General features: G+C 40.8%; 1 protein-coding gene across 11 annotated transcripts in view; it reads right to left on the reverse strand.

Moving 5' to 3' along the window:
* The window catches only part of LOC122883587 (cadherin-4-like), a 338,624-nt gene that overhangs the window by 76,480 nt on the left and 236,084 nt on the right, over positions 1-26,060 (reverse strand). For all 11 annotated transcript variants that reach the window (XM_044212507.1, XM_044212506.1, XM_044212505.1 and 8 more), the window contains one exon: positions 3,669-3,895. In XM_044212507.1, coding sequence (XP_044068442.1) covers positions 3,669-3,895 — 227 coding nt within the window. The remainder of the gene's footprint in view (positions 1-3,668; positions 3,896-26,060) is intronic.

Here is a 26,060-nt window from a genome sequence, read left to right on the forward strand (position 1 = left end):
TGTGCTCATGCTCACGGCCCAAAAAGCACCAACATCCTCTTGTACTGAGTTACCGGTCTGTACAAGAGACAGACTAGCCATCCAAACACACATGTTGCTATATCCCATGTTCACTGTACTATGTGACAAGTTCACTGAAACATGCACATGATCCTTTGCATTCAGTCCATATTCAGGAGACCAACCTCTGCCAAGCGCTACATGCCTGTGTGCGCAAACAGGGTTTGTCAGGAGAGCAGGTTGAGACAGATGTGAGCTGGGTCTGGACAAATGTATTCTTTTTCTTCAGAGAGGGGAAAGCTTAGTGGGGTTGACTGCAGGGGATGGTTGCCCCACATCCCACCAGTGCAGTGAGGAGAGGCAGAGGTGGAGCGAGACATGTTTGGGATGGAATGAGTGGGATGAGGAGAAGGGTTGTTAGCAGCAGATGTGACCCCCCTCTCCTCCCCCTGCCTAAATAAGTCATGCTCCAGATCCTTTTATCTACACATGCTAACAGGTACTAGTGAGTTCCCAGAGGAGAGACGTAGAGAAAAAAGATATAGAGAAAAAAAACAAGAGAAAGAGAAACAGAGAGATAGAGAAAGAGCTGTGCCCATCACTGCTGCAAAAGGCTTAAGTGGGCTTTTCTCTAGCCATGGTGTAATTCTGATCAAACCCTGCAGCTCTGATTCACTCATTCTTATTCAAACTCACACAGAAAGACAGAAAGTACAGGAAGGTGATGAAATTGATTAAAAAACAAGTTAAGCGGAGATGTCTACGCGCTTATTCAAACTATTATGAAAGATGAAGGATAAAGAGCAGAAGCAAACTGGAGTCAGATTTCTGAATTTTTTACGACAGCTTCACAGAGTCCAGAGATTTAAAGGGTGTGTTATTTCCAGTACAGAGGGTGGTGTACACTCTTTGACATGCAACCCTGCACCTATAGGCTCAAAACATGACACTTTATACCCTAAACAAAGACACAACCACCATACACAAAAAATTAGCATAATTCACACTTGATCTGACATAATATCACAAAAAAGCACAAACAAATAACATTCTTGCACACATACTAGACACATGCTTACGCACACTAATGCTATGTGAACAGGAGTCACTGAGTGTGAAATGGATGCGGCCCCCCAGCCCCGGTGCCATCAGACTTAGCCAGCTGGCGGTGGTCCCAGCTCTTCTCCTCCACACCACTGCCTCCCCAAAACCCTGCACGCTTTGATATCAGCCAGCCCCTGGCTACCCAGACATCTGGAAGTTATTATTCAACAGAGCATGCCACAAAGCACCATTTCCATAATGAAACATCACATTTTGTTTCAGCACCCTGCTTTCTGCTCTCTCTGTTTGTTCCAACGTGTAGTGTATTTCTGACCTCTGACCCTGTCTAGCTCTCTAATTGTTTGTCTGTCCGTTGAGCTCCTCAGGAACTTTATAATAGTTGACTCACTGGAAATCGAAGTAGAATTTGACCTTTAACACATTGTAGTTTAATACTGACTCTCACACCAAACTAACCAGTGAATCATTTGAAGCGGCCTGAGCTACAAAAGTGTGAGAATGAAGGCCAACTTATTGAGAGCCAGCACAACACACTCATCCTTACACCCACTTCCACTAATAGATCCTTTATTGGCCGATGTCCCACTCCGCCTCTCTATTTGTCTCTATGATTCTATGACTGACTTTGTGCCATTCTGTTTTCTGGCTATGCACACAACAAAGAAAATCCAGCTAAAAGCTATTTATTTTCTGGTTTTGAATGGTTTTAAGTGCTCGCTCTCAAAGTCTAAATACTCAAAAAAAGTTAAACTACTTGGAAAAGTCAGATACCTTCAATCATTCAACCTAACCTTGCTGGCATCAGAGAAGGTTATTATTAACTCAAGACTCAAAGTGATGGCAGTTCAAAATGGCTTTCGCTGAAAACAGCGTCCAAAAACAGCCAAAAACTACATTATGAGAGCGATAAGACTGAATCAAAACAATACGCCTTTGTTATTATAAATACATTGATTATAGCAGCCTCAAGCGTTATTTATTTTAAATGCAGGGGCATGTCAAGGGAGTGGCCTGGGGTGGCCACACCATTATCCTAAAATATGATTGGCTATCTGTCCAGCCAGGGGCGGGAATCTTAGTTCTAACCAACTGTTTGACGAGTATTTTTGAATCTGCATTGTTTTCCTTTGTATGTAGCCTACTGTTGGAGGTACAATTTCATTTTGAGGCTTTAAAGAATAAACTAAGTATAGTTTCGAGTGTGTGTGTGTACACAGTTGTCAGTTACTTTCATACACAGTTTTAAGCTGCTACAAATTTTTTGCAAGCATGGCCAGTAAGTGACAGCTGGTTCCAAACAAAAAACAAGTTTGCCTATCAAGGCTTAGTGGATCCTTGTCAGTCATGTTTTGTAAGTGATACACAGTAGGTGATTTGAGGGGGGACAAAGGGGGATGCCATCCCCCTTGTTAGCAAAATGACCAAAATCCATCCCCTTGTTAACCTGCTCAAAAGATGCTCTGTATTTTGTCTCGTAGTGGTGCTTCACATTGCCACGTTTAATAATCACCACAATCTTGGAACATGAGACATACTGGTTTTGAACTGCCTGTGGGTAGATTGAACATGTAAGAGTCTGTCCATTCTTGATTAAAAGCTCTGTTTCCGCTTTCTACTCCAACTTGTCTCATCTCTGCTCTCCCTGTGTGTGTGTGTGTAGTCTACCTCAGTCAGTGACTCGACTCGCAGGCCACTAAACCAGTGCCGTAAGGGCTAGAAAAGCTGCGCCGGTTAAAATAGAAACACTCCGTAAAAATGTAATAATTCTCAACAATATATCGATATTCTCTACAGCAGATGAGGGGAAAGAGAAAGTGCGGCAGCAGCATGACAGAGGCCAGGTCAGAAATTAACAGAGCTTGGACCAAAAGTGCCCTTGAATGCTCATTAACTTTTTCTTTTTTTGCTGCTCTCACTTGTTATTTTTCAAATAAAACAAAGCTTTGTGCCACAAATTGAGTGTTTATTTGACAATATAATGTAATAATTCTACATTATTTCAGAGTTTAGTAAATGCCCCTAAAAATCAGTTCATGGGGCAAAAAATAGGTTACTTTCTGAAAAAAAAGGGGGGGGGCGCTACCATTGGGCCATACCCCCTGTTAAAAATTAACAAATTGCCTACTGGTGATACATCTGTCTCAGCTAGATTTGATCTTGTCAGGAACTTGGCCCACCTCCTGTATGAGATGTCTAGAATTGCACTGTGTTAGTGAACACGGGCCCCTAATCATGTGTGTTGTCGTTACCTAATCTGATTAACACTTGTGCTGATACTGACTGTCAGATCTCGCCTTGTGGTTCTGCAGTCATGGGGATGGTTAAGCTCAGGCTGCTGAGTCCTCACCTAACCTCTGACAACTTTTAAATAGAGGAGGAAGAGTCAAGGACCCCTGGAGTATCCAAGGCGCAGGATGTTTTCCAATAACAGCTTATGGCTGAGGGGAATTGTACACTCCCCCTGTGGCAGTGTGATTCTATCACTTTTAATCATGTGCTACTGCTACTCTCTCTCTCTCTCTCTCTCTCTTCTGAGATGGCAACTGAAATTTGAAGCATGATATTTGTGTATCTGTGTCATGTGCAGTAAGTATAAACCTCACCTCATTTTCATTTTGTTGAGGTGAAGGTGGGTCAATTAGTGCCAGTTGGACCACAGTCTCCCAGACGTGTGTGTGTGGACCACTTGCTGTCAGTTTAAACTGGACTGGTTCATCCAGGCTGGCTCCCTCTCCATGGGCAAAGATGGACCCATCTGTCCGCACGCTGAAGATAGGGTCACTGCTCTGGAAAACCACCGCTTTATTCCCCATGCAGTCATCAAACTTCACTGTAGACAAGAGAATTGAGAAGATTTGAATATACTATTCATTAAAACTGTTGATTACAGTGACAACTAAGTGAATGAAATGGGCACAATGTACGGCATATATGAATGCAGTTGACACTACTGTTCTCACTAACAGACATGCAAACACACACACACACACATCAGTATAGGAGGTAGATAGTACAGTGAGATTGTATCATTGTGCCTTGTCTGACACTGGTGCATCTCACCATTAGTCTCCATTAGTTTTTGGTCAAAACATCACAAGGATAAGACTCTTGAGGGCTGTTCTCTTCAGCTGCATGTGAAAAAACTGAACTGATGGTGTGGTGTGCTGTTATTGTAGAAAATGTGAAACATTGATCTTAATAGAGCTTGCAACTGAATTTGTTTGTAGGCAGAGAAAACAGAACGTCGAGTAATTAACTGCTAGAATTACTGAGAAGAAGATCTGGTCATAATATAAATAAAACCCTTATTAACAAACAAAGTTGCAACTTTTTAAAGAAATACAAAGTACTAAAGGGAAACTAAATGATATATTTAGGGAGTAATCTGCAGAAACATAACATTAAAATTGTCAGCCTCTAACATACACAGTACATTCATATCTATAAATGTTTAAACTGTACTGTTCTGTACTGTCAGGAAATATTGATTTCACATGTGTTGTTGTTTCATTTAATGGTACTATTATTTTTTTTCCTGAGTGACAAATACTATGCTTTTAGCTTTTAATCTGAAGGCCAAATCGCTCTATTTCTGGTGTTTCTTCGCTTATTTCTGGCAGCTCGACTCAGCTCTCAGCCATGAGGTCATCTGCCTTCACCATGATTGCCGCACATGTCGTCCCATCCTCTTCTTTCTACACTTTATTTTTGCACTGAGATGACATACACTGAAGCCATATATGAAAACCACAAACATTCTATGCAGTACTTAACACATCACATCACCATCTGGCTGCAAAATATATTTTTACTGGAATGGCTTTAGGAGGATTTAAATGGTTTCTTCCCTCCAAAGATGGCCAGGTTCATTGCATGTTTCGCCAATTTCACATCACAAAATTGACATTGCTGCTATCCATTTTCTAAAGCTTTCTTTCACACACCCATTGGTTGCCATTTCAGTATACAGTGTAAATGTGCTTGAGGAAACTTAAAACCTGCTCAAACAGTAGGTGTCATGTCCGCTTACATTTATGTAAAAGGTTTGTTGTTGCGTGGTACTGTAGTTGAAAGTGACTGATGTGTGCCTATGTATCTTGATTCAGAATTCCAGTTTTCTCGCATGTTATCACTCCTAATAACCGGAATCTACTTTTTTCCTCCTCATTGGCTCATTGTTTTTGTATAAAAAAGATATAAAACTTCAAACCAAAGTTTTTACCTTTGTTATTAGTACAGCCGACCACACAACAACGTTTTGGCATTTATACAGACACTCTAATCCAGTCACTGCTAATAACAACTCAATTTACACTTTGTACATCATATGACACTGTGTTTGATCTCTTAGGAAACTTACACAGTTCATGAGAAGATGAGTCACAGACAAGTGTAGCCCATACTGGCCTCCCATCCTCATCTCCTTCCTCCCTCACGGCACCCGCAGCCTTCCCTCTCAGGGATTACAATGTCTAGACGGCACATCGTAGGAAACCCTGAGCTGAAGGCTGTAACTCACTGCCGTATCGTCTCTTTCTCTCTCCCCACGTCTCTACAACAGCTGAAACAAGGCTTCCATTTCAGAAAGTAAACTGCGAGTAAATCCGGCTTTTTGTTCTGTCTGGCTTTAAGTATGCCTGTGATCATGTCAGTACCCTTCTCTCAAAGGCCAGATGTCCAAACAGCCACTCAGAGCTGAGACAGAGGGGACGGCTCTTCAACAACACTCTGTCCACTGAGTGTAGCAGGTGCTGCACAAGTGTCCTGGTCTAGACAGGAGGACACAGGACATAAGAGATGGATTACATCAACCCAAGAGGCAGACAGTCCTCTGCTGTTCATCAAATTGTCTCTTTGTGTAGCTGAACATTTCTTCCCCAAACAAACCCCTTAAAAGTGTGCTTGCCTTTTTTTGATTGTCTCATTCTCTTTCCTTTTTGTCTAATCCTATCTCATGTCTTTTACCATCATTTTTGCAGATTCTCAAAGATTAGATTTGGGGGGGACAATAACAAACACACCAGTTGGCAAACATGTGTCTGTGCAAATAGAGTTTTGGAAGCCTGCCTGATTATATTAACAATGAGAAAGTCCAAAATCTAACTCAAAACATGCTTTATTGTATTTCTAAGTCCTCGTATCTGTGAAACAGACAAACACTGGAAAAAAAAAACACAAGCAGCAGGTGGTCTGTTGTCCCTTCTCACACTGTCCTCCAATTATTGTCTCGTATCTCTCTAAGCAAGGCACGCAGCCAGCAGTGCAGCAGTATTGCGGTCATGGCTGGTAGAGGCCTGTAGGCCATATGGGTCTTAACTTTCATCTAAGAAGGGTTCATTGTTTTCGTTTTTTAATTTTTCAAGAATAATCTATGAATTTATCTGTGTTCATTTTGAATACAAAAAGGTGAAATTAAGAGAAAAAAAACTTGCCAAGGGTGTCGATTTACATCTCAACTTGTTTGTCAAAGATAATACAATAAAGTCTGAATCCCTTTTATTTCTTAATTCTTTACTATTTTTCTTCTTATTCTGATTCTATAAAGCTAAGAGGCACAAATGGTGCAGGCCAGGAAATAGTCACCTTATGATTAATATGCTGCTTACTATTTGTTTATTGGTTATAAAAAAAAGTGCAAAAACTATAATGCAATAAAGTCCATGACTTGATCCAATTGTACTCATTGATGTACAAACAGCAAGAGCAACATGTAAAACCTTGTTAGAAATCAGAAGAACAATCTGTTTCTTGTGAAAATCTGTTAAACCCCAAATCGATGACCCAATAAATAATGAGGGAAGTAGTAGTGTATATACTGTAGGTGTATAATCAGTCCCTGTGTGTGTGCATGTAGGCATTTATTTTCTATGATTGCCTGCATGTCTCAACAATGACAAGTTGAGCTAACTGCACCAATACCCACACACAAATGGAGTGACAGGCTGTGCAGAGTACCCAGAGGGTCTTGTTCTTGCACCAATTAAAGAAAAAGACAGTGCCAATTTTACCCCTCCATCAACACACACACACACACACACACACACACACACACACACACACAAACCTTCAATAGTTCCTCTTTCAGTCAGTTGGGTCAATACTGCTATAAGAGAGATTATAAAATCGGCCAACAACAGAGCAATGAAGCCCAACGGCACAGTGCTGCACATTAACAAGTCGTCTAAAGCAGTGGGCCCAGGGTGTGCATTGATCTGGCAAATAACACAGACACCCCAGTGTGCCAAGTTGCTAGTCCAGCACTTCTCCACTGTCTAGTCAGTGTGAGCAGTCACACCCCTGCAATGTTACCAATACTACCATGCTATGTGGATTCTCACACAGTGAGGAAATATATTCCATGTTTGGAAGGCGGTGAAATGTTGCTTGGATGATTTCACACACCCCAAGCCCATCTTTACAATTTCACCACTTTTCTAATTAAAGTTCCCTTTTCCATCCAACAAGACAAGGACAAAGAGGAGAGCAACTCTGAAAAGAGTTGTGACCTTCTTGTGGTGTTCTCTGGACAGCCTGACAGGAAGTAGGTGACAAGTGTTGAAAGGGAAGTGAGAAAGGGATACAGTCAGGGGAGAGAGAGAAAGCTGAGGAGTGACAGAGAGAAGGTGAGAGGAGGGGGGGAGAAGGGAAGGGCAGAGAGGGAGAGAAATTGATGAGAGGATAGAGAGTGTGTGGAGGTGGCAATCAGAGAGACAGTAAAATGAATGAAAGAACATTAAAGAGGAGAAAGGAAAGAAGTGAAAAAACTCATAGGCAGATTGCAGTTGCTAAAGTGGAGATCTCCAGAGGCAGCAGAGTTTATAGCTGCAGCCATTTAAATTGTTCAGAGTATAATGCATTGACTGCATCAGATGTCACCCTGCTCTACAAAACAGTAAAGAAAACACTTTTACCAGTCCTGATCTCTGCTACCATCAGGCCCATTGAGGACAAGAAAGGAGGAAGTAGAAAGGGAAGGATGAAGAAGATGATGAGGAGGAGAGAGGAATGGGAGGTGAGGTGGAGGTGCTGGCTGGGTAGGACAGCTGATGAAGGCCTGGCACTGGGATCCTGGCTCCGTGAACTGGCACTCTTTCACACAGCCACAGTGGAATGGATGGGATGCTCAGATGGCTGTTTAAACAGGTTAATTGGGCTGGCCTCCCAAGAGATCCGGACAGATGGATGGATGAATAGAATGAGAGAGGAGAGAAAGAGGGAGCAAAAGAGTGACAAAGGGAGAGCGATGGAGCTCAGAGAGATGGAAACAGAGGGCAGGACAAAGAGATGGATGGTGAGAGACGAGTATGGCCGCTGATCAGAAGCACCATGGGGAGTGTGCAGTCTAATCAGAGTAGAGCGGAGCTCTACAGTGGTCTGGGCCCTCAGTGACTGACTAAGCAGAGCCAGGTCCACTGTCCACTACTGATAGACTATGAAGGGAGAACAAACTTGTGATGGAAGGGCGTTTAAAGCAATGTTAGAAGCCCATCAGGGAGCTGGTTCATTGAAGCCAATCATGGAGACCGGCTCATCATTCCACGCTTTCCAGAAACCTACAAACGGATGATGGCAGTGACCAGCTCCCATTACAAAAAATGCTCACAGTGTGCAAGCACACACAGACATAAACTGAGAGGGAACATGCACTGGACACAGAGCTGTTTCACACTTTGTATGACTTTGTATATTTTCAAATATGCTTTTCATGAAAATAAATGGAGGTTGCACATATAGTACAAAGTACAAATGTTTTAAGTATTACACAAAACTAAAAGACACTTATCAGTCAAATATGCATCAAAGCAAACAAATTTTCAAACCTGCTTGTATCAGTTCAATTATCTGACTGTTTTTTATGTTCATATGAATTGGTAACTTCAGAGAATGAACTGCTATCATGTTTGACAATTACACAGGCACAACAAATACAACACTTTTAATGAGGTGACAGTATTTAACTCTTTTAAATTCTCACAGACAAAACTGTGATGGCTAATGTTAATCACACCTTCACAAAGTTTGCTGTTTCACTGTTCTACTACAGTGGTGAGAGAGACTAACAGAGACCTTGTTTGGTTGGGAGGAAATAAAAAAACTTGTAAGGGGAAAAGATCGTCTGTAGGCATAAGCTGAATGTTCATTGTGAATGGGAATGAGAAAAAAGTGCTATCTCATTATATTTTTAAAATAATGCTTTCATTCTGGGCACTTAAGTATCTTCTTGTTTTGAATTTTAGCCATGTAACATCTTCATTGTTTCCCAGTTTCTGTTCATCTAAACTTTCCCAGCCTTGCTTATACAGCAACACTGTAATACTGCAGCAGACTGTGTACCATAAAGTGAATTCAGAGTTGTGTGTGTCCTGGATATGGATGGCCTGTGGTATCTTATGTAAAATTAAGCAGCTTTACTCTGTGTTTTGTTTGGTTGAACGCCGATACACACTTCACTTTCTCTGGGTGAAAATCCTAAATGTCAGCATTAGATATTAGGCTGTAGATAGAGCAACTTTTTACCCCAAAACACCTCTCTTGGTTTGCTAGAAAATGCTATCTGTTATTACTGTCGTTCCACCTAAAATTTCAACCGAATGAATGAGAGAAAGCTTAGATACAAGGAAGGACTTGAGGCAAACACAAAGCTACTAACAGCAGCATGCACATGCACTCCTGTGTCAATCCTGCAAGTGTGGATGTCATAAGCCTCCTCAAAACATCTGCATTTATTTTAAACCTCTCTGTCAGCAACAGTTAAACACCAATTACAAAGATGCTGTGCATGGTCAGTATGGTGCTGTTTATATATATTCAGCTGACTTGTTTTTAATATGGATTAGATTAGATATCATTGAGTTAAAGTGTAAAGTCAAATTTCTTTCATTTAAAGTCACTTGAAATGGTGTTGATCATCTTGAATTTGTATGCAATTAGTACTATAACTTTCCAGCCACCTTTACAGCAAAACAGCTGCCATTATTCTGATAAAATGTCCACACTTATAAAGTTAGGGTAAAATGATATAATGTAAAATTAATTGATTTGCCTACCTGACCAACTAGATTGGCTCTTCTCAGAGCTGAGGCACTGTTGGATGGCTAATCAGGGGGCTGCTGCTGCAACTGTGGCTGGTTAGTCATGGAAGGGGGTCGACGAGTGCTAACAGGCTGGCTGATCTCAGAGCTGCTGGAGATTTGGCATGCACACTGTTGGCTAGTAACAGACTGAATTATTTTTGTCCGTACAGCTACTTTGAGTTCAGCTTTCAGGTTTGTGTTTCAGTTGTCCAACGTTCTGTTCTGTGAAACTGACCAATCAACATCAGTACTCAATTTGGAGTAGCAGTTACGAACCAGATGCAATTCAACTGTTATTTGACATTTCCAAGGCTGCTGGAAGGTGATACACACAGTGGGTAGGGGGTTTCCTAATCTTCACTACACTAGGAAGGAAGGAACTTTCACTAAAATTCACAAAATCATGTAGTCCACAGGCTGATAGAAGGAGGTTATAGAAGGAGGAATATAATTTATAACTGTGCAAAAGTTCTATTTATACATTGAGGGCCCTCCTGTATTAAATGTATAAACTCACAATTCAATAATGCACAAGGACACATGCACATTCATACACATATTCACAACGACCAACCACAAAGACATTGTTTCTGACTAATCAGCATCTCTCTAATGACTGATTAGCATTCCTCTAAACAAGCACAGAAGTGCTTGATTGGTCTTCATCAATTCTCAGCCATCTCTCCCAGCAAGGGGAACTGAATGGTTGCCTGAGCTGGAATCAGGACTCCAAACAATTACAGTGTACTGCCTTTATGACTCAGGACTCAGAAAAAAAGAAAAGGCAAAAACATATAGACACACACATACATATATATATATATATATATATATATATATATATATATATATATATACATACATATATATATATATATATATATATACACATACACATATATATAATGTTAATCTCACAATTATGCAGATGTTTACTTTTGCTAAAATAGCTGTATTAAAGTACTACAAGCATAGATGTTTATATACTTTTCATTCTTGCAAGCAACATGTTTCTTTGGCTGCAGTCCATTGGCCAAAATGTCTCTGGTTGGCTCTTAATGGACATGAGGCAAAGTAGATGTGACACCATTGAGCGAATTTAAATGGCTTGATGTTCACTTAACAGCAAACTTAAACACCCATGTTGAGTTTTATATACTGTAGGTTAAATAGCAACAATAGCATTTTTCCACTTCATTTCAACATATACAGTGGTGTGCAAAAGTGTTTGCCCCCTTCCTGATTTCTTATTTTTTTGCATGTTTGTCACACTTAAATGTTTCAGATCATCAAACAAATTTAAATATTAGTCAAAGATAACACAAGTAAACACAAAATACAGTTTTTAAATGAAGGTTGTTATTATTAAGGGAAAACAAAATCCAAACCTACATGGCCCTGTTTGAAAAAGCGATTGCCCCCTAAATCTAATAACTGGTTGGGCCAACCTTAGTAGCAACAACTGCAATCAAGCATTTGCAATAACTTGCCATGAGTCTTTTACAGCGCGGTGGAGGAATTTTGGCCCACTCATCTTTGCAGAATTGTTGTAATTCAGCCACATTGGAGGGTTTTCGAGGATGAACTGCCTTTTTAAGGTCATGCTGCAGCATCTCAATAAGATTCAGGTCAGGACTTTGACTAGGCCACTCCAAAGTCTTCATTTTGTTCTTCTTCAGCCATTCAGAGGTGGACTTGCTGGTGTGTTTTGGATCATTGTCCTGCTACAGAACCCAAGTTCGCTTCAGCTTGAGGTCACGAACAGATGGCCGGACATTGTCCTTCAGGAGTTTTTGGTAGACAGCAGAATTCATGGTTCCATTTATCACAGCAAGTCTTTCAGGTCCTGAAGCAGCAAAACAGCCCCAGACCATCACACTACCAACACCATATTTTACTGTTATATGGATTCAGATGTGAATTTGATATAGCATTCTAGTGAGGCTGACAAACTTTGGAGCGTTAAGTGTTGTACATGAACATGAACATAACCATCTCAATAGGTACAGGATTTCCTACATCTCTTGCTTAGTACACATGTCCGTATAATCAAAACCAAAGACTCATATTTGCTTCATTCTGTATTGTTATTATTAAAAAATAATTTCCCCACTACTTCTCATCTGCTTTTTGTGTTTGTGGTGAGATAGGAAAAATAGAAGACAGACAAAAAGAGAGCGAGATCATGTCTTTTGGCAATTAGGGCTGGCTTTAGTGGTGATTAAGAGAGAAGGCAGTGAAAGAGAAAGAAAGATCAGGCAGAATAAAGCCTCACCCAGGAAGAGAAAAGCCCCTTCGTAGAAAAAAGAACAGAAAATAACAGCAGAATGAAAGTAAGCACAAACTTCTCCAACTTCTTTTTGCAGTAGTGGATCTATGCTGTGCTGAACAGCAAGTTTAGTTGTTCTGGAAACACACACACAAACACACACACAGTTAACACAGTCAAAAGGTATTTACACAGCAAACCACAGCTCATATCCCTACGCTCCTCTCATTCCCTCACAGCAGTGATTTGGCCTTTTACACTACCTTTCTGTGGTTATAGGGGAGCTCTAAAACGCTCTGGTGGTTCAGTGTGTTTTCTGGATCGATAGCCTACAAATTCAATGATGGATTTGATACGTACAGTATAGGTTAGCGTTCTGTGGAGCTTTGGCCCAGATTTTGTATTACTACTGTATGTACAACTATTCTGCAATACCTAAAGCCCTGCAGCAAGAGATCTGATACAGTCTGACCAACAGGACATGGTCTGGCATCTGCAGGACTGCTCATGGCTCTTGAGGATGAGAGCTCATGGTGGAGGTGGTGTTCATAGTTACATGTATCTGGAGTAAGACTGGGGAGGGGTGATGGCTATCTTGTCTTTGAGAGTGCACAGTTTACTCTGAAAGGGACTGCTGCCATCAGCAGTTTGCATCCAGTTGGGCTCTGCAGGATTTGCTTTCATGCATTTTAATTTTGCTAACCTTATTCCCACCCTTTTGTCTGTTCAGCCCACCCTTCAGAGCCACCAAGATTCAGGTGCCATTTGTCTAGGACAGTGATCTCAAGGTCAGCACATCTACATGTACATCTATCATCCTCCTCTGGAACAGCTCCCAGTCACCACCCAGTCACGATCCACTACACCAACCACTGCATCTCTTTATATTCTCTGTCACACTGGAAAACAGGAGGAAAAATGCAGATACACTAGTATAAAAAAGGCAGCTTAGTACATGCCGTAAAAAACAAAGGCTTCAACTTTGCCTTTATTTCAGTGTTTGCCTGCAAGCATCAAATATGCTTGTTGTAAAGAAAAAGAAATCATTTTCATATTGTTTTCTCAAGCTTCCCCAAGGAAGCAAGCAGCACAAAATTGCTTTCCCCAACTGCTGGAGGAAATTGAGGCTGTATTTCTCAAATCTAATCAACATCTCTCCATCAAAACTTGAAAAAAAGGCTCTGTTTTTTCAATTGTAGGGGTCAGATCATAAACCAGAGAAATCCTTCTAGCCTTTAAACTGTGGAAAAACATACATGTAATTACAGAATCTGTATGGAGGATAAGGAACATGGTTATTCAGTAGTAAGTCACTTCTTTTTTCCCTTGAAAGATAGCCATCAGGCTGAGATCCCTGAAATCCGGGGGCTGATGGTGGACTACGATGGCTGTACCATGTAATTAGTGGGTCTAAAGTTTCACTGAGATAGGAACTGAGCGGAAAGTTCAACAAACGGCCATATCAGTGATATGACTCCAAGAACGAGTAAAAACACAGAGCTGTAATAAGCAGTAGTGATCATAGTACTGTAACACTATGAAGCATGTCTTCATACATTACACTTTGTATTAAAAATTGCATTACTGTTTATTGATTTCCCAGTTTTTAAGTTAGAACTGGATCAAACACTACAAAAACGATGGCTGCTCATGTATCAACCATTTAAACTTCATAAGTTAATAGATAAAAAATTGTACAGCTCATAAACTTATGAAAAGTTAGCTGTTGTCTGTCATGCTGTCTGTTAATGCTAATGTAGGTATAATGGCTGATAAACTAAAACTGGCCCAGTATCCCAAGGAATTTCATCCATATTGGACAATTTTGCACCTCACAATTTACACCCAATGCCAACAGTTCAGTATCAGTGAGCAAGCCGAGGGAGGTGCACTGGTATGTCTGACTTTCATGCAGGAGAAAGAGTTTGTCCCATTACAGACCTGCAATTAACATTCAACTTTGTATTAACCGTAATCACGATCTTTCCCTAATCCCAACTGCTAGTACTTTTCGTTGCCTACCCCTAATCATAATTGCAGACTCACCCACTATCAACGTTCTTGTCTGGAAACACTGTTGGATTCACGATGGACAGTTAAAAAAAAGAATCAAAATTGATGCAGCAGAACCAGAGACACCGTCATTTTTATTCTTCCTTGTCAAAACCTGGCATCAACATTACCCATAATGCAACTTGACCGTTGAAAGTTCGGTTGGAGATTCAGGTGTGTTATGCTAGTAGCGGCCAATGTATTGTAGCCTCGAGCCGCTAGCCTCAAGAGGAGATGTGGAGCGGACTACAAAGGTCTGGTAAGCTCACTTCTTTCTAACTCCACACCCCCAGATTTTCAAACTCGTACCCTTCAGCCCCAACCGACGCTGTCTCAAGTCACATACGATTACGTATGTGTGTATATAAACCTGTGAGTTAGAGTATAGTGTTATAGAGCAAGCTAAAGGAGAAACACTAGTCACTGATGATTATTAACAACATCTTCCGGAGGGCATCTGTGTCATTATGTGAGTACATGATGTTTTTCTATTATGTAGCAGCACTGAACCTTGTTGTGGGCTGAATGAGAGGCCTTTACAGAGAAGTGACTGATGGGTCTTAAAACTGTCAGCTAAATGTGTGTTAGGGCTTATAGACAATAACAGGGCATAGCCCAAAGAATGACCGAGCCGAGTGGTTTTCATGTGTTTGTGTGTCTACATGGATGTGTTTGTGTGTGTGTGTTTGCGTGCACACACAGGTTGAATGGTCCAAATATCTCTCCTGTTGGTGAAAGTGAAATACAGGAACGCTTTACTGCAACTGTTGATAAGGTGCACATTGATATGACAAGCCTGTCAAGTATCACGTATACACTGGCAAACACCCTCAAACTCTCTCAAACACGCGCACACACACAGAAGCTGGGGGCTGAAGGAGGCTGGCAGAGAAGGGCCCCCAGAGGTACAAACACAGACAGCAGTGTAACAGCCCACCCTCTCCCCTACCTCCCAAAAACAAATCCTCCTGTACACACAAACAGACACATATGCTTTGCAAACAAATGCACATATATCATTTGTCAGACTGTCATAGATGCGGCACTAACCTTCATTGCAGCTAATTGTTGTGTAATCTAGCAGGAGAAGGCCCTGGAGCTCTATTGGAGAGGATATGTGGTGTGTGTCTATGTGTAGGCTTTTATGAGAGGAGGGCAAGTGTGTGTCTCAGTGTGTCTGTGAGGGATATAAACATAAATAAGCACATGTGCATCAGTGTGAGTTTAATGTGTGTGTGTGTGTGTGTCTGCTTATGATATGTTTTATGTGTATGGGGGAAATAAATTAGCAGTGCTAGCAGGTTGCTCTGACAAGTCCTGTTAATGAGAACATCCTCCAGAGCCTTTTGGGCCAGGGAGAGAAACCAGAGGCCATGATCATCTGTTCAGCCTGGAAGATGGCATGGAGGGAGGGAGGCTGCAGAACGGCAAAAAGCCTGCACAATTAGACCACACCATCTGCAGGAGAGGTGTTAATGTGTAGTTGGAACTATGAATAGTGGAAAAAGGAAGAGGAAAAATAACTATGCTGTAGAGAAAGAAGACCCAGAGGAAATGGAAAAAAGTTTTACATAAACGGCTGGATGTAAATTAAACTGGAATAAGATTTGTATTTAGTTTGGACATTTGCACACTATGCAGTCATAATTCTAAAAAAGCATATTGCACTTAGAAGTCAGAAAGCCTCTAGGCAAACATGCTTTAGTGATGTACAGCATTATAGCAAAGTCAAAAATTGCCAAAGGCAGGTTGTCCCCATGGAGTGTGTGACAGCTCCATTTGACTGAGTGAAACAAAGTCAAACATGTTATGACAAAGCTGTAATGTTGTATTAAAAGTCTAGAATGTGAAAGAATACAATATCTTGATTTGTGTGATTCTGTGATTTATGTACTGTGTAAGTGTATTGTATGCATGTCAGTGCATCTCTGTGGGCGTGTACTGTACTGTATATATGTGTGTGATCGAACAAGTGTGCATACAGTATGTGCACACGCACACACAAACTTGTGATAAGTTGCCAATTTGGCTACAGTTGACTCACCTGCACCTGGCTTAGTGAGGCACAGCCAACAGGCTCCTCATGAGTTTGGAAAATCACAAACCAAGTACAGGGGTTTAGAAATGCATGAGGCGCTTTGCTGTGTAGCATTACCATGATTCATCTTCACAAAACTGCAAAAGCTTGTGATAATCGCTTTAGCTAATCCTTACATGCTTTGGGCAAACAAGCATGGAGAGAGTGAAGGGGTGGTTCTTTAACCCTGCGGGGAGGACTGAACTGGGTGATGGTGTGGGTGAAACATGGTCAGGGTTGGAGGAGTGTGTTTTTTATGTACTTGTGCGTGTGTGTGTGTGTCATAGCATGCCACCTATAGTCCTCACAAGTAAATCCAATCTATGTTAAATGTGAAGCATGGAAAGCATGTTCTATGGAAAAGAAACATAAATGCAAGATGTGAGGTGAAAGAAATCAAATGATATTTTGTCATTAGTGCTCTGGGCTTGGTGCAACCAATTACTGTGTGTTTAAATTTAGGATTTTGGGGTTTGATTATTGGACAAAATTAATTGCGTGTTTGTATGTTTGTTTGCAGGCAAAAAGCATACCTACTGTATATGTGCATGTGTTTGCATAGTGTTATTGTCTCGGCTCAATCTGTGCATGCAAGCATCTCCATACAGGCATATCTATCATTATCTATCACTCCTTTGACACTTCGCCTCTCATTCTCAGCTCTGCCTGGTTGCAAAGCCTCACCTGTGCTGCTTCTATTCCTAGACTTTGGATGCCTCCAGTAGAGGGAAAGCACAAAGGTTTACACCCAGACTGACATTTTCCTGAGATATGGCCTATAGACATGGCCACAGGATCACCTCATTAGCATCAGAAGGCGATCTGCTCCCTGACAAGTAAGACTTCACTGCACTGCTCTCAAAAAATAATGAGCAAATATAACCTCTAATGGCTAAATATAGGTAACTGTGGTCTCAAGAGACTTGGAGCAGAAACCATACACTATGAAAGGTGTCTCAGGCCCTTCAAAGTTTGGTTGCAGTGTGGGCGTGAGGACTGCACAAAGTAAACAAAAGACTTTAAGAGGAGGAAGTGATAGTTGAACAGTGTTTGATGAGAGCTCTTAGCCTGTAGCTATAGCGCATTAGGCACAGATGAGCCACAGCCAGCTCCCACACTGTTAATGTGGAACACATTACAACTGCACAATGAGTTATGATTGCCATTAAAGTGCAAATGATTCAGACTTCACCGCTGGATTTAAAGGGCTGCGACTGCTGTGCCCCGTCCTTTCTCGTTCCTGCCCACGCTTACTCCAGTGACACTCTGAACTCACCTCGCTGAGTGTGTCCACTCACATTTGGAAAGCGTTTCCACTTTTGTGAATGCATACAGAATACAGTAGCCTATGTTTTGTTTTAATGTTTCTGTCTAAAAACCTATTTGTGTCACTCTGTATGGAAGCAACCTTGAGCTGTGAACACACCATATTAGTTTGAAAAACTTGTGCACCTCACAGACTCAAAAGAGAGAGAAAGTCAAAAGAGAGACTGTCTCTTTTAGCTACTATCTGAGCTTAACCTCCTTTCTCTTTTGCAATATTTTTTTTTCTCTCTCTGCTTCTTTCTTTGCTAGTGGGGGTCCTAATAATGGCATCATGCATTTTGGTAAAGCATGAGGGAGCAGTTGATGGGGACTAGTGGGGAGAGAGAAGGGGAAGAAGTGGGCAATGGTAGAATCATAGACGAAGAGACCTCTATTCTGATTGCTCTCCCTTTTTCGCCCACATGATCTATCTCTCCCTCTGGGGCCAGGAGGCTAGCTGTGAAATGAATGAGAGACAGAGCGTGGGCAGGCGCTAACGCTAAGATAATGACAACGTTTTGTCAGCCCTGGCCTAAAGCTCTGTCCCTTGGCACATGAAAATGGAGGGATGTGGAAGGAAAGTATGATGGAAGAGAGGCTATGTGGTTGTAAGCTAACAGTACTGAGCGTGCGTTTCTCAAGTCTCCAGGCGTCTGCCGTAGACAGGACAGAAAAGCATTTGATATAGCCGTTTGATTACTACAAACACAGCTGACAGGCTAAGAGAGCTCTCACACTGTGTCAAGAGTGTCAGTGGTCAGAAACCTCAACCACTTCTCTCCATCTACACCGCAGTTAGGGAAAGCTGTGAGCAATTACAGCAAAGAGAAAACTTTCCCTCCAAGAACATGTAATATGTATTTGAGGTGAAAGACAATTCTTACAATGTGTTTTTATATGTGGACCCCATTGAGTTGGCCGTGACCACTGTGGAGAAAATAAAGAGAAGAAACCTGCATTTTGTTATTAGGCTGCGATTTGAACTGTGAAAATTGAAACCATCAAAGCAACGATTGGTACTAATTATCACTGCTGTTAAACATCAGACAAACAAACAAACACATTGCAAATACTAAATGTGTTCTCCACGGGTTAGATTGAGCCTAATTTATTTTAAGTCCTGCTGGAACGTGATTTGTGGCTGCGAACGCCCATGCTGTGCATCAGAAACCCAGCAGATGCTTAGTTACGACTAAACCAGTAAAGACAACTCTTAATGGTACAGTCATGAAACTGGGAGGAGGGAGGGTGGGGCAGAACAATGATAAGCTTGGAGAAAAATCATAAAGTGCAAAGCTTTGAAAACAGATAATTAGATCTGTGACAACAGAGCACAATAACAGTGTCAGTGGGGATGGAAATGCCTACATTGGATGAGACAACAGCACAATGCGCTTGTCTGAACAGTTCTAACATATATCATTGTAAAAGACTGAGTCACATTTCGTATCACGTGAGCTGCTAATATGAATAACGATGCCAAGATTAAGAACTGAAAAGTTTATCTTCTTGGCAAGTCTCTCCCTGAGACATTTGCTCTTCTCCCTCTGTCACAGCCGATCACTGACTGAACAACAGCACAGTAAGAGACAAAAGTCCTGTCAGTGCCTCATTAGGCTGCTCATTAGGAAGCTGGCTGTATATTCAAACATTCTCCACAGCTGACCATTTGAGTCAAGGCTAAGTCATCGTTCTTGCCCTCGCTTTCAAGGCTGAGGGCTCGAGGTCAGTAGGATTCTTCATTATTAGTTCCATTACATTTTCTCTGACTGGTTTGGATCTAATGACCCGATCCTGGGGTCAGAAAGCCTTAGGCCCCCTCTGCATGCCGAACCTCCGCTAAGATACAACTTTGCATAGTCTTGATGCTGTAAATCACGTCCTTTCATTTTGTTACATGACCCTTGCCTGCAGGCCCCTGACATTATAATTGGAACTGAACCATGCACTTCTACCATTCAACTGCCAGCATTTGTTTTGGGTTCATGATACCGTATAGTACATGGCTCCACTATTTATTGAACTGAACTACAGTAAAAACAAGCTAAGCATTTGTGTGACTTTTAAAAATTAAGGCGAAAATCAGACATTATTGCTGCATACATCACTAAAACATAAAGACAACTGTCAATCACATCTGCATCAGGTCTGACAGTGTGAGACGGTGTTAATGTCTGGTGGGTTGGGTTCCACTGCATACTCCAGTATTGGCTGCAGTCGAGGAAGGACATGCGGAAGAGGCGGCACTGTCTGCTTCCGCCAGAAAAAGATTTCTGCCCTAGTGTGTGGCACCTGCCTGCCTGGCAGCCAAGCTACTGAGTCTGCATACAAGCTTCCCTCCACATCTCTCCCTAAATAATCCATATTCCTTTAAGAATTTTGTACATATAACCATCACACATGTTGCCTCTTGCTCCAACCCTAACTTCTTTCATTCCCTCACTCACCGTTCATGTCTTTTTTGGCAGATTTTTAAAGTGTGCTGCCTTAAAACAGAGCTACAATATTGTCTTTTTGAAATATTTGTGTCTGTGTGTGTGCATGTTTTCTTGTTTGGCTACCACAATACATCAGATCAGCTTCAGTGGTCCTTGGCATAGATTCTACAAGTCTCTGAACTCTACTGGATGGATGAGCATCATTCTTCCAAAACATATTCCCTTCATTAAGTGCATGATGGTGGTGCTGGCGAGCAGTGTCAAACACCTCCTATAGAATCTATTATAGATGTTGAATTGTGTTCTGGTACCTGCAAAGGCCCTGGCTTATGACTCACATCATTTTCATACATACATACATAACATTTTAGTTGGTGCTTTGTATAGAAGCATCTACATTTGCTGTGTTTCTCCACTCAGTTATTCACGTTTTACCTTAAAATTGTCACATATCTGTATACAGAGAGAAAGAGAGACAAACAAACACTGAAACTAATTCTTTGCAAATCAGTATCAATTGGACATTGCAAAAGGCAAAGTGCCTAATAATGAGTAGAATAGAAAGCACTCAAACAAGTCAATTTATTTGTTTGCTTCCATTTCCCATCAGAGCAGACTAGGTATATACTAGTAAAGAATGGCAGGCAGGACAGATCAAAATGTGAACATACCATCTAGGGAAGAAAACTTGCTGAACATTGATGTTGTTTGGAAAAGAGAGGGTAGAATAAATAGAAAACAGGGGATGAAGAAAAACAGATAGGGGAACATTAAAAAAAAGCTAGAGAAACATCAACATGGTCAATATCATCTCCTATATGTCCAGTGGACACTTTGGCAATGTAGGGGAAGCATTTGAGGAGGAAGGTGAGGAAAAACAGCAGGAGGCATGAGTAGAACAGGAGGTGTGGATGCAATTAAAAGGCAGGGTCAGAGGTGAGGGAGAACTGTGGGTGATTAATGCCCCAAGCACTACAGACAACCCCTGACACACACACACACACACACACACACACACACACACACACACAGATAACTTCTTTTTCATTGTTTTTTCTTCCCCTTTCTGCCAACTCTTGTCTTTTAAAGTTCTTGTGTTGCAGTACATCAAACTAAAAAGTGTGGCTTTTCATTAAGCAGAAAATGAATACAGTGCAATACTGCACCATTCTTTAAAAATATTCATTTTTAACTGTGGGCACCATTCAGGGCTGGCCTGTGGCTTCAAATCTGTCTTACGACAATAGAAATATAAGTTGAAAAGCCCTTTCCTACCACAGTCCGTTATAAATAAAATTACATTAGAAAACCAAGTCCCCAATCACACTTAACTGGTTTTTCACACTTAAATGGTAATATTAAATAAGAGAATAAATAACTGTAGAAGCCTAATTTGTGTGCTCATTTGATATTGTGTATTTTGCTTGCTTAATCTGATTTTTCCCTTCACAGTGGGTTAGAGCAGTGGCACACACTTACAGAGACATAATGAATGTATCTTTGTGCCATAATTACTGGGTGCAACACAAACTGTCGATACACTTGCAAGGGTGAGCTTCCAAACACACAAACACACATACACAAGTATAAAGACATGGACATAAGCACACATACACTTAGGCATGGGCACACACACAGGCACACAAACACACTGGGAGCAGAAAGTATAAATGGCTTTCATACGATCATTGATCTGTCTATTCAGCTGCTTCACAGCCGGACAGAAGATGAGCACTTTTGTCTATGCTGCCGTAAATGGTTAGCTTGTGTGGAAAGAGAAGGGGAGGAGGGAAGGCCACATCGATATCACCCAAATAGCTATTTCTTATTATAGTCCAGGATACCTGTGTGTGAGATAGGAAACAATAGGCCTCGACTACTATATGAAAGCGGTGGAAGGAGAATGAGGTGAGGAACAAAATCAAATTGATATGGCTCACAACAAGATTAGGCATTGGCTCAATTACCTAGTGAAAATTTTGTGATTTGTTGTTACAGAAAAGGTAGGTGTGCTGCCTGTTGGCTGAGGCTGTTTTTTATGATGCCCTGTGGGCGTACTATATATAGTATACAGTGCAGCCACCTCTCACAAACCTTCATTCACTCTGCCTCACCAGGTGAAGGAAGATTAGATTAATATATGAAGCTGGAAGACATTTTTTGGCACACAGGGTTCAAATGATCCTCCCACAATGGACGCTGTAGGGAATATAGTGAATATACTGTTGATATCGGATTGAAATGTTACAATCTTTGGTATAGCATCACATCAAGAGAAATTTGGGTGTAACTGGTGTTTTAAGATGAATTAAATCAATGAGTTCAAGATAAAGTGAGATATGGAACTTGGGGTATCAAATAAGCTTAGTTTCGGCATCTCTGCAATGTTCTCTTTGAAAACAATACAAGCAATAATGAAGGCTACAGTGATGGATCACCAAACTTTTGTAAAGCGAGTTTTAATTCTTTCTACAACATTATTTTTACATTGTAGGGAAAAAAATGGAAAACCACTGGCTACCATCGAGATTTGTAAAACACAATAAAAAGAACTATGGAATTCTTTGAAAATAGTTAGCAGTGACAAAATATATGTGATGTAAACAGTCTAAACCATGCAAAAACAGTGGCTTGGTCCTTTTACATCTCTCAGAAAGCCATAATGTAAAACATATTACAAATCAATTTAAATGCAAAATGGCATGCAAGAAATAACAGTGACAGTTAAAATATATGCAAACCCAACATCAATGTTATCTTCCACATAAAATGTAATGCCATGGCTGAGCCAAGAGAGGCTGCTTCCCAATTAATGTTGCTTAGCAGCACTCCAATCTTAAGTACCAATTACTACTGGAAAAACTTGAAGATGGTCCCAACGGAGCTCTTCTCTTCGAGTGAAAACACACCTCTTCCCACAAACACACAGTGTGCATGCAACACTGAGTAGCTACAAGCAGAAGGTACTACCTATTAGTCAGTTGTCATTGCCCTCAAGGAATAGGGAAGTGATTTTGCTATGGCTGCTGTAGGGAAGGAAGATAATCCAGCCCTACTGGAGTCTCTCTGAGAGCTTCAGAACACTTGGTAATTCAAAATAGAGCTGTCACTGACAAACCTGCTGGACTGGAATTATTCTGCATTCTCTTAACCCTATTTTTGCCCCATGATGATCTTGTTAATGGGAAAGTGTTCCATTACAATCAAGATCAAGTCTGAAATCAACACTGAAAACAAGCAAAAAAGAAAGAGGCAGAGAGAAATGGAAAAGTGGAGGAGTGCTGCAGTGGAGGGTAGAGATAGTCAGAGAGAGATGTGTGGTCTGTCAGTGGGTTACTGTGTGGGGAGCGTAATCAGAGGGAGGGAGAGAGGGAGGGAGTGGTGCATCATTATTCAGAGCGTGAAGCCAGCGGAGAGACGCTGAGAGGTAAACCAGATGATGGAGGAGCCTATGATTCCCCTACTCCCCTCTATTGCTGCCCCCAAGTCCACCCCTGTTAAACCCTGAATCTGGAGCTGAGAAACGAGGAGTGTGCAGCAGCAGGTGCAGTGCTACCCATCACTATCACAACAGGGAATATGGTGCTGCATTTACTCCAAAATCAGAACATGGCATGGGGGTAGAGTGAGCTCATTGGTTTGTGTGTATGTGTGTGTTTGTGTTTGTGTTTGTAGAACATTCATGCATGTGTGGATGTATAGAATACTAGAAATCTATGTATGATAATTTTCTGTTGATTATTTTTTCAGTTAATTGATTAATCATTTAGCCTAGATTTCAGCCTGAGGTGATGTCTTCAGATTGCATGTTTTGTCCAACCAACAGTCCAAAAACCAAAGACATTCAATTTCAAATTATATAAAACTGAGAAAAGCAGCAAATCCTCATATTTGAAAAGCTGGAATCTTTGGCATGTTTGCTTAATAAACAATTAATTGATCATCAAAATGACTAATTAACCAATTCATTGATCATTGAAATTGACTAATCAACTAATTGTTTCAGGTGAGCTACCGGGCCCATCATTTTCATTTTTAAAAAGAGGTTAGAATAGTGGTTATAATATAATACTGTAAATATATATATATATATATTTGTTGTATATTATCTTGATTACATAACATAAACATATATCATCTCTTTAATGGCATGGGATGTGGAACAGATGTTAACATTGCCAGAATTGTGATATCAAAATATATACAGATGGGATAATAATAATAATAATAATAATAATAATAATAATAATAATAATAATAATAATTGTAGACTTGCATTTAAAATACAAATACAAAAAGTGAAAACTAAACACTGCAACATTTTTTTAATGAATGTGTATGTGCGTGTGTGTGTGTGTGTCTAGGTCATTCACTGTCCCTCAGGTTGTGGCATGTTGATATATATTGGGCAGCAAGATCTGCCCTGTCTCCTTCTCCTTGGAGTATTTTTAATTTTGAGAGGTCATTTAGCTTTTTGAAATCTGAGATTACAGAGTTGAACTTGTTAAAGTAAACTTTCCTTATTTCACTGAATGTTGTACATTGTAGGAGGAAGTGCAGCTCTGTCTCAACCTCACCTGTCAAACAGTGACCACATATTCTTTTTTCTTTTGGTTGCCAGGATTTTTTGGGTCTTCCTTTTTTCGTTTGCCAGCTTGTGGTCACTAAGCCTGTACTTGGTTGGGATCTGTCTCTGCTTTCTATCTCTGACAGTAGAGAGATATTCTGCCAATTCATAATCTCTTTTTAGGGCCAGATAACTTTCTGATCTACTTTGGCTTTTAGTTTCTTCTTTCCAATGTTTCAAATAGGTTTCTTTACTTTGCGTTATAATTTGGTTTATTCTGATTGGGGTTTGGAAAGCAGTGTTGTTGTGAGACTGGTCAGAGTCTCTCTCTCTCTCTCTCTCCAACCTGCAGCGGCGGATGGCCGCCCACCATGAGTGTGGTTCTGCCCGAGGTTTCTGCCTCTTAAAGGAAGTTTTTCTTTGCCACTGTTGCCAAATGCTTGCTCATGGTGGGATTTGTTGGGTCTCTATAAATAATATTATAAAGAGTACCTGCTCTATAGGAAAAGTGAATTGAATTGAATATCTGATAAATATCTTTAAAGATGTAAGACGGATATCAGCTTTATATCTTGAAAAACATAAACCAGATGTGTGCTTTTTAACTTCAAAGATAGGTAAGCAGATGGGTGTTAAGTGAAACAGTCTGTTCTCTTCCATCTATATGATGTGAATAGAGATTAATTGAAGAGATGATGCCCTCATTCATTCTTGAATAATCCTTGCAACAGATCTCAGGAGCCAAAAGAATTACAGGCTACACCAGAACAATTAAGTCTGCCTCCTGTCCAGATGCTATCAGAGCTGCACACAGTAAACAAGAGCAGATAGGACCAGGCCCCAGGAACTGAAATGAATCACAGTCTTGGTCTGATACAGACACTTCTCTCTCTCTCTCTTCCGTAAACAGATAAAAAATAAAATAAAACACCACAGCTCCTGCCTCATGCTCACATTCAGCCAAAGAGCTTAATCGGTCCATTTTCAATCGGCTATATGTTTTCCAAAATGGAAAGATCTCCAGATGATATAAACTCTGATGAATTTGGCAGCCTCTGTGTGTATTTAAGTGTGGACTGTATGTCTAAGCAGATTTGCGTTTTTCTGGTGTGTGCGTCTGCATACATGCCTGTGTGATTTTGTATATGTATAAGCATGCGCAAAAAATGGCAAATGTGCCTGAATATTTGTTTAAGGTCCCCATCATTGTGTG

This window comes from Siniperca chuatsi, linkage group LG10, assembly GCF_020085105.1.
Source record: "Siniperca chuatsi isolate FFG_IHB_CAS linkage group LG10, ASM2008510v1, whole genome shotgun sequence".
NCBI classification, from domain to species: domain Eukaryota; kingdom Metazoa; phylum Chordata; class Actinopteri; order Centrarchiformes; family Sinipercidae; genus Siniperca; species Siniperca chuatsi.